A 14,479-nucleotide genomic window follows, 5' to 3' on the forward strand; every position below is an offset into this window, starting at 1 on the left:
GAACTAGAAGCACACTGTCTCTTGTATACCCACACCTCCATAAATAGCCCTTTATTAAACTGCCCACTGTGGTGTGCCAGCTGGTTCCTGTGGACCCTGAATGACAGTAATCTCTTCAATGTCGATATTTGGCCTAGGAGGACAGGAGACTAAGTTACCAGGGAAATGAAATTAACACAGTGTTGTCTTCATGTGTTTATGCTGCTACAACTGAATACCATAAACTGGGCAAATTACTACTATTATTATTATTGGTACTAGGGATTAATCCAAGGGGCACTTAATCAGTGAGCCACATCCATAGCTCTTTTTTATTCTTTAGTTTGAATTAGGGTATCGCTAAATTGCTAAGGCTGGCCTCAAATTTGTGATCCTCCTGCCTCAGCCTCCCAAGCTGCTGGGATTACAGGCATGCACCACCATGCCTAGCTAGACTGAGCAAACTATAAACCATAGAAATTTATTTAGCTAATGGTTCTGGTGACTAGGAAGTTCAAGACCCACACAGACAAGGCAACACATGCCAGAAGAGGCCAAGATAACTTCACGAAGCCTAAACACCTCATTAGGCAATAACCTCCCAACAATGTTGCACTGGGGATTAAGCTTCACAATGAAATTTGGAGGAGATAGTCAAACTATAACAAACGGAGTAGGGGTAGGGAGCTTGGTGAGAGCACTTGTCTAGCATGCATGAGGCCCTGGATTTCATCCCCAGTACTACAAAACACAACAGAATGCAGCTTCTTTGTCAGAATCAATCCAGTGTGATCCTCCTCTCTTAATACAAAGACATTCTCTTGAAACATCTCAGTATTTAGCTGGGCATGGTGGCACACGCCTGTAATCCCAACGGCTCAGGAGGCTGAGGCAGGAGGATTACAAATTCAAAGCCAGTCTCAGCAATTTAGCAAGGCCCTAAGCAACTCAATAAGACCCTGACTCTAAATGAAATATTTTTAAAAAGGGCTGGGGATGTTGCTCAGTGGTTAAGTCCCCCAGGGTTCAATCCCCAGTACCAAAAAAATAAATAAATAAAAACCTCAATATTTAACAATAAATTTCTGGGGCAGAAACAGTCTCTCTGAGCCTGGTCTTGCAAACCCAGGCAAGCAGCCCTCTGCAGCCAAGGCATAATGAGGACCATATCCCAGTGCTTCAGAAATGTCTTTTTCCTCTTCCCTGGTTCCCCTGGCCCCTTCCCTTCTCACCATCTGTCCATCTTTCCATTCTTTGTCTCTTCAGCTGGAGACCCCTTTCCTGTCCCCATCCAACAGATGAGAAGTCTGAGCATCTTCTTCATATTCCTGGTCTCTCCTCTGCCTCTGCCCCACATACATTGGGGTCTCATCCTAGGAGGGATGACACTCCAGGTGGACTTACCTTGGGGCTCTGTGCCTCTTATACATGCATGCCCTAGTTGGGCATTTCCAGTGCCCTGTTGCCCAGGGTTGTGACCAGAAAAGGTATTTATTTGCATGGTCCAACCATGTCTGCCCTTCCCCAGGATTCCCTACGTGAGCCTTCCCACTTCATAGACTGCTCCCTGTGCCCCCACAGTGTGAGGCAGTCCTCCCCCAGACCCACAGCCATGGTGACACAGGCTCTACAGTGATTGAGCAGAGCCTTCTCAGCCTCCTTCAGTCTTATGCTTCACCTTCTTCCCAGTTCTGCTGGAAGCCACAGGGATTGTTCCAACTTATACTTTAGCTTGGAAGATGGAATGGGGACCACTCACTGATGAACCTCTCTTTTTATAAGGTCCTAGGGTATCTTAAGTCAGGAGATCTAAGGTCACCTAAGATAACTGAACATAGAGGTGGACAGAGGATTGGTTAAAATAACATGGTTAGCCAGGCACAGTAGTGCATGATTTTAATCCCAGCAACTCTGAGGCAGAAGGATTGCAAATTTGAGTAGGTTAGCCACAGTAACTTAGCAAGAGCCTAAGCAATTCAGTGAGACCCTGTATCAAAGTTAAACAACAACAACAACAAAAAGCTGGGGATGTAGGTCAGTAATCAAGCACCCCTGGGTTCAATCTCTAGTACCAAAATCAATCAATCAATCACATGGTCCCACATTCATTAATTTTTTTTTAGTTATTGATGGACCTTTGTTTATTAATTGCCTCATGCATGCTAGGCAAGCACTGTACCACTGAGCCACAACTCCAGCCCTCATTAATTCTTAATAAGCTCCTAGAGCTCCCTAACCAGCCTGGTCCTCTGCATTCTTCCATTTACTCTTCCCAGAGTCCACACAACAGATGCCAGCACAGCCCCACTTCGAAGATGAACTAAAGTGCAGAGAGGAACATAACCTCTGGGGCTATGCAGTCCCAGCAGGACCAGGAGGCAGCTCAGTCTAACGCTTACAGCTTTGAGTCCCTGGAGACACTGGTAAGGAATTCTAGACCTGGGGGACTGTAGAGAGCACTTGGTGTTGGAAGAGGTCCAGAGCAGGGATGAGAAAAAGTCCTGTGGGGAGAGGGCTCTCTAAAGAAGAAACATACAGTTCAGAAAGGGGCCCCTCCTCTTTTGGGCAAGAAAAGACTACACCCAAGAAGCCCATGGCTTTGGGCACTGCCCTAAGATAGGACCCCCTCTCAGCAGTTCCCAGGGCTCCTCTGCCATCTGCTGTGGCCTCCCCATATGTCAGGCCTTCCCCTGAGGGCAGGTTGATGGACAGATGGGAAATGTGGCTGTCATACCACCTCCTTCCAGGCAATGCAAATTCTACCTGGCCTCCTCCCCGTTTTCCTGATGCCTCCTTGGCATCACCATTCAGGGTCACCAGTCATCAGTCCGAACCTCTGCCCCCAGCAGGTGAAAAGTTTCTGCCCCTGGGCTGCTGTGGGCAGGCCCTTCACTCAGCTTGCCTACCACTAGTCTTTAGGACACACAGTGGATGGTCTAGACATGGCAGTGCAGGCCTGGGACTTCCTCTTCACAGGTGAGACGCACCCGTGGCCTGACAGTCCTCTGAACTGCTGACCACTGGAAGTCATAGCCTGGACCATCCCACTGGCCACACCTTCAGAAAGAAGCTCATCTCATCGAGGCCCCTCCTCTCCCTGCAAAGGCTGGAAATAGCAGTCAGGAGAGTCTGCTGGGATTGCACCAGCTGCAGAGGCATCGTCAATAATTGATTCTGCAGAAGCCAGTGGAGTAAGTGCTAAGGAGAGGCTTCAAAGCCCTAGGCCCCAAGTCTGGGAGGAAGAGCCCACACCCTCAGTCGGAATCCTGGCTCGTAGCTCCAGTAAGACCTCATTTCTCATTTAGCAAAGATGTCCTATAGAGATCCCTACTACCTGCTGTGGCTCAGGGGTCAGTGAGCCTGGAAGATATGCCCCAGCCAACCACTGTCTAGCAATACAAGCTAGCAAGGCTAGAGGACAGCTATGTTGATGACCTGAGTTTTCTGTTCTTGCCTTTGGCTCCCTGGGGCTGACAGATGACAGACGATGGATGGGGGTTGTCATGTGACCACATCCTACTTGAACGGTGCCCTCCTCTAGCCTCCAGCTTTTATGGAGATGGCATTTCAGACAGGGCAGGGGAGCAGCAAGAAAGGCCCAGGTTTTTAGTTGACCTGGAGTAGGTCTTACAGCAGAAAACCCTGCCATCTTTATAATACCCCATCTGATCATCCTGCCTGTTGGCACAATGGTCAAGAGCACTGATTTGGGACTTAGGCAGGCTTGGCTCCAGTCTGGGCTCCCAACTTAATGCTGTGTGATGAGAGGCAACTACCCGTCTCTGAGCTCCTTTCTCTGCCCCTCACTGGAGTGATGGCTATGAGGGTGGAAAGAATTCACATCTGTGAACCTCTGGACACAGGCACCTGGCAAGGGCTAGTTGGATAGTAACCCTGAAGACTATGAGACTCTCACAGGCAGGGCCACTGCACCGAATTATATGACACCTGTGAAATTCCTCAAAAGTAAAACATGGAATTGACTTATGACCAGAGATTCCATTCTTAGAAATGTTCCCAAAAGAATTAAAAATGGGAGATGGATATGGTTGTGCAGGCTCGTAAACCTACCTACTCCAGAGGCTGAGGCAAGAGGATCACAAGTTTGGGGTCAGACTCCACAACTTAGGAAGACTGTCTCAAATTTAAAAGGGCGTGGGTACTAGGAATGTACCTCAGTGATAGAGTGCCCCTAGGTTCAATCCCCAGTACTAGGGAAAAATATGGAAAATAAGAACTCCAAGTATATTGTCTTGGTTTGTTTGTACTGCTATAACAAAGTATCATAATTCAGATAACTGAATTATGCAACAGAAGTTGTTCTTTCCATGCTGGGGATCAAGCCCAGGGCCTCAAACATGCTAGACAAAAGTTCTACTATGAATTATTCCCCCAACTCAAAAGCTTCTTACAGTTCTGGAGACTAGAAGTTCAAGAATAAGGTACCAGCATGGTTGAGTTCTGGTGAGAGTTCTCTTTCAGGCTATAGATTGTGAACTTCTCATTATATACTTAATGATACAAAGATAGCAAGAGTTCTCTGAGGTTTCTTTGATAGAGATACTAACCTCACCCATAGGGATCCCATTTGTATGACCAAATCACTTCCTACCCTCTCCCCTCCTAATAATGTGGGTTGATTTTGACATAGGCCTAGATCCCAGCTACTTGGGAGGCCAAGGCAGGAGGTTCGAAAATTCAAGGCTAGCCTGGGCAATTTAGCAAGCTGTCCCTCAAAATAAAATCTAAAAAGATGGAGGTGCTGAGGATGTAATTCAGGGGTAGAATGCTACAGGATTTTATCCCCAGTACAAATAAAAATTGATTCCAACATCTGAATTTTAGAGGAGGACTTGGGCATAGCTTAGTGGTAGAGAGATTATCTAACAAGTATGAAGTGCTGGGTTTGATTCTCAGCACATTAAAAAAAAAAAGGAAAATTGAGGGGAAACATCACCAAAAATCTTACCTCCTTGTCCCATTTTACTTTGAGCTTTAAAAACATGACATATATTGGGGATGACGGAAATGTTTGTTATTTAATTGTGATAATGGTTTCACAGTGTATCCAGATGTCAAAGCTCATCAAATTGTACCCTTTTAACAGGCACAGTTTATTGCATGTTAATTATACCTCAATAAAACTGTAAAAATAAAAACAAAACCAATATATTTTTTTAATTACCAAAGGTAAATATTTTCATTATGAAGAATTCAGAAAGGTAAAACGAGGAAAAAAATAAATGTCACTTACTGCTCAGGAATGGTGTGCAGCCCTTAGTGAAACCCCTCTGCTTGTTGAACCCCACAGAAGTGCTTGGGGACCATTTAGCCTCCATTTGAAATCCAGGGCCACACCTTTGCTTTGCTGGCAAAATGATAGTGCTAGATCCAGCTAGTGTCCTTTCACCAGAGGGCATAGCTGCTGTTGGCACAGGACCTGTGCCCTCCTCACTGAATCTACCCACCTCTGACTCCTAGGTCTCTATCTCTATTATCAGTCTCTTCTCAGTATCTCTGCCTCTATCTCTTTTCTAGTCTAACCTCTGTCCCTTCCCCACATAGTCCCCTGTAGGCAGGAAGAGAGTCTTCCACACCCATGCTCCAAACACCAGCCAATCACTGATAATACTTCAATTTCTATCTGTGGTTCTGTCTTGAATGCTCCTTGGTACTGCCAACCGGCTCTGTGTTCACCTAACTCCTCCCTGTGAATGGGTGATAAGCACCTAAAGCCTCAGTTGGGAACCCTGCTTACTCCTCAAAGTCAGTGTCTCACTGGTCATGGCTGGTCCTCTCTTATTCCCCATATCCAATTTCTCTTCAAGTTCTATGAGTTGAATGGTCTGGAGTCCAACCCATTCTCTCCATCACCTGCTTCCACCCTAGTCTGGATTCATATCTCCCACCTGGACAATTGCCATGGATCTGGAGGCTTACCCTGCTCCTACCTCCAATCCCTCCAACTCTCTACCCATCAAATCCCAGCAAATCACACTTTGTTTACTATGCTGTCCAATACAACAACCACTGTGGCTACTTAAATCTAAATTCATTAAACTAAAAATTCATTTATTCGGTAACCAAAGCTGCATTTTAGGTGCCCCAGTAGTCCTACCAGGAAGTGGCTGCTATGTTATTCAGTGCAGATTGTAGAACATGCCCATTGTGGTGGAGAGTTCTATTGGATAGTGCAGGTTTAGAACTTTTAGTGTTTTTTACTTGCACTTTGAATGAAACCTAAATTTCTTACAGGCATAGAAGGCTCTGCCTCATCCTCTGATCTCAGCTTCTAATGTCCAAATCAGTCTGATCTCCCAACCCAGCTGATCCTCAAACATACCTACAACTTGGAAGTCTCCTTGTCTTTGTGTATCTGTTCCTTGTTGGTAACCAACTCAGGCAAGCCTTCCCCAAATCTCTGCCTCCTACTGAAGTCCCTCCCAAGGGTACACATCTTTGCCAGGGCCCAGCTCTGACTACCTTATCATTTATACACACTTACACAGTGCTTCTCTCTGGGCTGTGCTCTCCTCTGAGCCACACACATCTTCATTTGACCAGTACTGGCTGAGCATCTACTACATGCTAAGCACTTAGGGATAGGGAGGAATAAGACAAATGGTCTATATTCCTCCGGAGTTTAGATCTAGCTGGTTCAGACCCAAATGGGGAGTTAGAGTTTTATGTATGTTTAGACTCCATATTTCTCCTCACTCCTTCATTCAGGGAGGGATGACTGATGATAAAAAAAAAAAAAAAAAAAAAAAAAACTCTGCAGGGAAAGAAAGAAAACTCTGCAGAAAAGGACCAGAGAGACCCAGGTGAAAGCACTTTCAGGGAAGTCCCAAGGAGGAAGGAGGGAGTGTCTTTAGGGTCAGAGAGGCCATCTCACAGGGAAGATAGCCACTATCTGGATGTGTGCTTGTACTTAACAAGCCATTTGCTATGTGAAGAGAATGGAGCATGTTTTCAGAGTTTCTGAAGGGTGTTTACTCATGTATAAAATATTAAAATCCAGGTGCACTGGCACATGCCTGGTCCTAGATACTTGGGAAACTGAGGTAGAAGGATCACTTGAGCCCAGGAGTTTATGGCCATCTGGGCAACATAGCAAGACCCCATCTCAAATAAATGAACCAACAAACAAGGGGATGAATAAACAAATAGGTAAATAAATAAAATATTTAATATGAACATAAATTGGCGGCTATGAACCAGATAAAGGAATATCTTATTGATAGATGAAGCCCCCTCCACCAAGGTATCCTTTTATCCCCCAGGCATTTAATGATCATATGGGTCCTGTTGAGTACACATTTACTTCTGGAAACTGAGAGGCCCGGTCTGCAGAGGAAAAACAACAACAACAACAACAAAAAATACGGTCCTTTGGGGATTCTTTTTTTTTTTAATTTTTTTAAGTTGTTAATAGATCTTTTTATTTTATTTATATGTGGTGCTGAGTCTCGAACCCAGGGCCTCACACATGTCAGGCAGACACCCTATCACTGAGCCACATCCAGTCCCTTGGGGATTCTTTTTGCTGATGATAAGGGAATGAGGTTCTAGAGGCTGGGGTTCTCATCTTCCCTGGCCCACTTCTTGGGTAATCTGAGCAGACCATTTGAAGAAAGCAGTTAATGTTGGTCATGACCTTGTGAAATCAGGATAATGATGATGATGATATGTGGTTCTGGGAATGGAACCCATGACCTTGCATATGATAAGCAAGTGCTCTATATCCCCAGCCTGAATCAGGATTTATTATACCCATTTTAAAGGAGAGGCTACTGAGGATAGAACGCTGCTCAGTATTACTGAACAGCTGGAATTCCTGCACATCTCTGTTCCACTGGCCTTAAAGTCAGGGTGCCATCTGCATCTCAGTTTCCTCACCAGCAAAAAGTGTTGTTTACCGTCTGCTTGGCAGATGAGAAGTCTGCTGAGTCTGAGGGAACAAGCAGTCCAAGAGACTGGAGAAGCCTGCAGAGGGCGGCAGTGAGCCATGCAGCATCCTTCCAGCTTTCCAGGCGGGCCCTAAGGGTTCTCTAACTGCATCAACATCAAGAGGCAATCACAGATGAAATCCTACCTGCCATGTATCTGGCCATTTTGTGTCCCATCCAGGCACTTTATATGTGGTGCTCACAATATTTTGCAGATGAGGACATAAGTGAACCACAGAAGTGAAGGGAATTGCTGAGGTCACATAGGCTGGAGTCACAGAAACCCAAACTGAAGTCAGGTCACCTTGGCTTCTAGCTCTGGGTTCTATTTCTCTAGACTGGATGTCAGGACATCTGCTTTTAGTGGTACTGGAACTGGAGAGAAGGCAGGATAATTCCTTAAATCCATGCAGGGCAAATTTTGGAGGCAAATATTCTTGATCTCATTTCAATGCCCAGGAAACTGAGGCACAGAGGGAGAGAAGGTCAGGACTCAAATCTAGTTCTTTGATTGCCAAATCCTGTTTCCTTTTCCCCCTCACCCAGTAGACTGGTTTGGCTATTTTCAATTGTACTCATCAGAATGCTTACAGAGAGTGCACTCTGCTGTGTGTCTCAAATCTCTGGGTTTCCCTGAGGAACCATCAAAGATTTCATTTCACAATCCACTCTGGGCTGTCCCATCTTCCACTCAGTCCTGCTGGTCAAGGTGGAGGCTGGTGACCCCTTTAGAGAGAGTCTAAAAAGGTAGGTTCTGAGTCAGGCAGACCCCAGAAAAACTACTTTGACCTCTGGAGCTCAGAAGTCAGGGGACAAAGGCACAGTTTTTTTTCCAGGAACACAGGAATGGAGATGTGTTGTTGAGTAACCTGGGGGAGAAATTCCTATTTATCATTCAGTATAAGGGTGTTTCTGTGACAATTCTCTGTGGTTATTGTTGCTTTATCATTCCTGTCTACAACACTAGAGACTTGGGTGCACAGGTACAGTGGACCATTGGTGACCCAGCCTGACGCTGGCTCTCACCGGGGATCTTTGCACTCTAGCCCCTCTCTGGATTGGACCTGGCTGGGTGTTCCTAACACAGGTGAGTGGCTGGGCTGTAGGAAAATGAAGAACAAGGTGTTCCTGGTCCAGATGTGCAGAACTGTCCAGGGTCTCTGAATTGGAAGGATCTTTTTGAACCAGTGAGCCCGGTGTCCTTTATATGGGGCACTCCTAGACTAAGAGTGGGATAGCCAGGTTCACCGCTGCCACGGCCTCAGTTTCCCCAAGTGCTCAGTGATTGAGGGAGAGGAGAGGTTCGGTGGGGAAGTGGCCTTGAGGGACCCCCACCCGGAGCCTGCGGCGCGGTCCCTTTAAGAGGCGAGCCCTACTCCATCAGCCGCGCCGCGGCCACCGCCCCCCGGCCCTCCCCTTCCTGCGGCGCCGAGTGCGGGCCGGGCGGGAGTGCGGAGAGAGCGGGCCGGGTGGGGCGCTGCGTCCACAGAGGAGGCAGCCTTGGTGCGGGACGGCTGAGGAGCAAGAAGAGAGATGCGCACGAGCAGTGTATAAGGACTAGGGGCGACCGAGCCGAGCCGAGGGCCGCGCCCATCCCGCGTCGCCCGGCACAGCCCCGCGCCAAGGAGCCCCGCACACAATAGCGGCGCGCGCAACCCCGCGCCCTTCCCCCGCCCGCGCGCGCCCCGCCCCCACGTGCGCGTCCCGCCCCGTGCTACCCGCCGCCCGGGGCGGTCGAGCCTCCCGCCTCACCTGCCGCCCGGGAGGGGGCGGGCATTGTTCGTCGCTACCGCCGAGCCTGGCCATGGGGGCCGCCCGGCGCTCGCGGCCGGGCCTGGCGAGGCCGTCGCGTCGCTGCTGAGGGGACCCTGCGCGCTGCCCGGCGGTGCAGGTGAGGCCGGCAGCGCCATGGTGGATCCAGTGGGCTTCGCGGAGGCTTGGAAGGCGCAGTTCCCGGACTCTGAGCCGCCGCGTATGGAGCTGCGCTCCGTAGGTGACATCGAGCAAGAGCTGGAGCGCTGCAAGGCCTCTATCCGGCGCCTGGAGCAGGAGGTGAACCAAGAGCGCTTCCGCATGATATACCTGCAGACGCTGCTGGCCAAGGAGAAGAAGAGCTATGACCGGCAGCGCTGGGGCTTTCGGCGCGCCGCACAGCCCCCTGACGGCGCCGCGGAACCCCGAGCGCCGGCGTTGCGCCAGGCGCCAGCGCCCCCGGACGGCGCGGATCCGCCGCCCGCCGAGGAATCCGAGGCCCGGCCCGACGGAGAAGGGTCCCCAGGTAAGGCCCGGCCGGCGGCCGTCCGCAAACCTGGCGCCGCTGCTTCTGCCGACCGGGATGAGCGGGGACCCCCCACCAGTGTGGCGGCGCTTAGATCCAACTTCGAGAGGATTCGCAAGGGCCATGGCCAGCCCGGGGCGGCGGACACTGAGAAGCCCTTCTACGTGAATGTCGAATTTCACCACGAGCGCGGCCTGGTGAAGGTCAACGACAAAGAAGTGTCTGACCGGATCAGTTCCCTGGGCAGCCAGGCCATGCAAATGGAGCGCAAGAAGTCTCAACAAGGTGCGGGACCGGGTCTGGTGGACGCACCCAGGCCCCATTACCGCGGGCGCTCCTCAGAGAGCAGCTGTGGCCTCGACGGCGACTACGAGGATGCAGAGTTGAACCCTCGATTCCTGAAGGACAACCTAATCAACACCAATGGCGGCAGCAGACCCCCTTGGCCGCCCTTGGAGTATCAACCCTACCAGAGCATCTACATCGGAGGCATGATGGTGGAAGGGGAGGGCAAGGGCCCGCTTCTGCGCAGCCAGAGCACCTCAGAGCAGGAGAAGCGCCTCACCTGGCCCCGCAGGTCCTACTCCCCCCGGAGTTTTGAGGATAGCGGAGGTGGCTACACCCCGGATTGCAGCTCCAACGAAAATCTTACCTCCAGCGAAGAAGACTTCTCCTCCGGCCAGTCAAGCCGGGTGTCTCCAAGCCCCACCACCTACCGCATGTTCCGAGACAAGAGCCGCTCACCCTCGCAGAACTCGCAGCAGTCCTTTGACAGCAGCAGCCCCCCGACACCGCAGTGCCAGAAGCGGCACCGGCAGTGCCAGGTAGTGGTGTCTGAGGCGACCATTGTGGGTGTCCGCAAGACTGGGCAGATTTGGCCCAGCGATGGGGACAACACCTTCCATGGAGATACAGGTGGGTACCTGTCACCACTTTGGGTGGGCAGTCTGCACTTGTGGCAGGAATCTTATTAAGTGATAGGACATACCAAAGGGGAAGCTGTGGAGGAGGATGGGGGGGGGTCCTTTTTTTTTTTTTTTTTTTTTTTTAAGTGTTTTTTAAGTGCTGTTTAAGCCCTGCAGATTTCAGCTGATCCTGCATCCAAACTAACTTACCTTCTCCTAAACGTAAATTCTGTTTGGAACGGGATTGGGTTGGGAGGGGTGGCACCTGTGACGGCAGGAGATTTGTTCCTTTGGTTCTAGTGAAAGTACAGCATGCAAATTGGGAGGGAAATGCCCTGTCATCTTGCCATATGGTCTCTTCACACTGAACAATGAGGATGGCATAAAGCCAGAGTCACTTCTGACACCTAGATCAGATCCTTTCAGTGGGGACTGATCTGTGTCTTGGACATTCTCGGATATTGCACCATTCCTGTCCTGGAGGGTTGTATTACACATTTGGAGAACCCAAGTTGTGCTAGTTTCCAGGCCTTAGAAGTGTCAGGTTCATTTGCTAGCAAGTTAGAGCAGGTGAAGATTTAAATTAGAAGGAAGTGAGGTGAGAGGCAGTTCTGACTCAGTGGGCACTGAAAATCAGGGGATGAAGATTTTATCTGTAACTGAAGCAGAGCCACACCCGTTCTGATCAGCTTGGCTCTGATGGGAGGCTTCACCCGTTATTACTCATCCACAGGCTTCTCTGTTCATCTTAACCCACGGGTTTCTTATCCCTGGCCTTCTCGTTAACCAAGGATGAACACCCACAGGTACTTATTTTGGCCTCCCAATCTATGATCTGACCCCAGCCCTAAGATTAAATCTATGGGATTTAACAATAACATCTGCACTTTATGTAGAGGTCATTAGACATTTGGTATCATGAGACTAGGTTTATGAGATCTAGGCACAGTTCGTAGTTGGGGTAAAGATAGAGTGGGTGGGCTGTGGGGTTTGGTTGTGATGGGGGTATATCAGGCTGTTGGGAATCTCTTGGAGTCTTGGTCCCTGTTGTACTGATCCGGTTTTCTGCTTCATTGATTTTTCTTTTTCTGCAGATAGAGTTACATGTGCTTCATTTGTCAGAGTCCTCTTGAAACAAGTGAGGCTATTTTTGGCTGGTCAAGCTGCCTTTTTATGCTCAGCACTCTGTCCTGTTTGTTTTAGGTACTTCTAGTTGTTGATCTTGTTTGTAGCTGGGGTTGGCTGTGGTAGTGTCTGGGACCTGCTTGCGGCCTGACTCAGCTGCATTCCCTCAATCCTTAGTGGAGGAACAAGAAGCTGTAGGATTCAGAAGCCTGCCTTGCAGGCCCATCAGCTTCTTCTGGGTCTGGAAGATTGCCCTGTAGTTACTGGGCACCAGCCTTGTCTGGCCAGCTGTTGACCAGATGAACCAGTTTACACTGGCCCGCAGAGTGCTTTATGCAGGAAAATGTTATTAAAAAAGAAAATAAAAGTTTTTTTTGAGATCTGCAGTCTGAAACAATACTCTTGCTGATGGGGAATTCTGACTTTTTAGAAAGTTGGGCCTTTCCTACTGCTTCCATAGACATGGTCATGTTGCCCACCACATAATTGGACCCCAGGGCAAGTCCAAGCAGGTGAAGGTAGGAACTAGAAAGGAAGTGAGGTCCAGCATGAGAGGCACATAGGGTATAGGAGTTAGTTTTAGAACTTTCTGGATTCTTTGCTGAATTCTGAATGTCTTCAAGGTCCCATATTCTCTTTCTCTTTTTTTCTTATTTTTTGTGCTGGAGAATTGAACCCAGGGACGCTCTATCACTGAGCTGCATTCCCAGCCCTTTTTTAATTTTTATTTTGATACAGCGCCTTGCTGAGTTCAGGTTGGCCTCGAATGTGAGATCCTCCTGCTTTGGCTTCCCAGTCACTGGGATTACAGGTGTGTACCACCCTGCCCAGCTAGACTTATTTTTTTCAAGAGCACATTTAAGTTCACTGCAAATTCAAATATAGGTGCTCCTTGCCCCCACACCTGCTTCCTACATTATCAACATCCCCGACCAGAGGGTAAATTTGTGACAGTCCACAAATGGATGTTTTGACACTTAATTATCACCTACAATCTGCAGTTTACATTAGGATTCCCTTTTGGTGTTGTACATCTTATGGGTTTGGATCCTTTTAGGCTTTAAAACTCCTGTTTGTTTTAGCTCCAAGTGACTGTAAACTCTGCCCAACAATCTCCTTTGACATGTTGCCCTGTGTGGCTGGTGGGAAAAGAAAGATCCTGCACTGGCTTAGCCGTCTGTCTCTGGACCGTTTACTGATGTTCTTCTTTAGATGACTGTGGGACCTGCTGGTCTGAAAAGGAACAGTGAGGATAACTACAGTGTGTGTGTGTTGGGGGGGGGCAGGGGTGGAAGTCATCCTAATGCTCAGCAGTGGTAGACATGGTAGCCCAACTTTAATAACTTCAGAATCCCTTCATATGAGTGCATGTTCTTATTTCTGTATTGAGGGCTGCTACTGATTAAGTGAAGGAGCTGACACTATCACATGCTGCTTTGTACTGGGAACAATGACTTAATGCTTCATGCAGGGCCCCTTGTGAACTCTTTCATCACATGGTGGGCTATCCATTTATAGGTAAGGATACAACCAGAAAGTGGCAAAGCTGGGATCATGGGGCCCAGCGTGAATGCAAAGCCCCATTTCTTCTAGTTCATGGTGGTTCTATGATGTTCTGCTGCTGCCCCACATTTCTATCTGAAAAAGCATGATTGGGTTGGTCCAGGGGTCTCTCCAGCTCTGAACACCGAGGGCCTGCCTATGGGGGTGATAACAGACAGCTATGAGTCCTGTCTTATCTAAGTCCTTCCCATGGTGCTGTGAGGGACACAGAGAAGGAAGAGTGGTCCTTGTCATCTGGGAGCTTAGAGGGATATGCACACATGTATTTGGAGGGGAGGGAGATTGGGGAAGCTTCTAGCTTCCTTGGCTCATTCCCAGCCAAAGGTTGGGGAGGAGGAGCTATTTGCTCAAGGGAAGGTGACAGCAAAGGCTGGGGATCACCTGTATCCCCTGTGTGTGTGTGTGTGTGTGTGTGTGTGTGTGTGTGTGTTTTGTACCAGGGATTGAACCCAGGGACACTTAACCTCTGAGTCACATCCCCAGTCCTTTATAAATTTTTTTTATTTAGAGACAGGGCTTGCTAAGATGCTTAGAGCCTCACTAAATTTCTGAGGCTCCCTTTGAACTTGTGTTCTTCCTGCCTCAGCCTCTCCAGCTGGGATTAGGGGTGTGCACCACCACACCTGGCAGTGTGTGTTTTTTATTGATAAAATATTCATAACAAAATTTACTGTTAGCCA

The 14,479-nt window shown here is 48.8% G+C and overlaps 1 protein-coding gene across 1 annotated transcript in view; it reads left to right on the plus strand.

The window, feature by feature from the left end:
* Nucleotides 1-9,493: 9,493 nt before the first annotated feature.
* The window catches only part of Bcr (BCR activator of RhoGEF and GTPase), a 142,403-nt gene continuing 137,417 nt past the window's right edge, over nt 9,494-14,479 (plus strand). The window contains exon 1 of the mRNA XM_047560046.1: nt 9,494-11,121. Within this exon, the coding sequence (XP_047416002.1) occupies nt 9,837-11,121 (1,285 nt within the window). The 5' untranslated portion in view covers nt 9,494-9,836. The remainder of the gene's footprint in view (nt 11,122-14,479) is intronic.

Source organism: Sciurus carolinensis, chromosome 8, assembly GCF_902686445.1.
Source record: "Sciurus carolinensis chromosome 8, mSciCar1.2, whole genome shotgun sequence".
Lineage (NCBI taxonomy): Eukaryota > Metazoa > Chordata > Mammalia > Rodentia > Sciuridae > Sciurus > Sciurus carolinensis.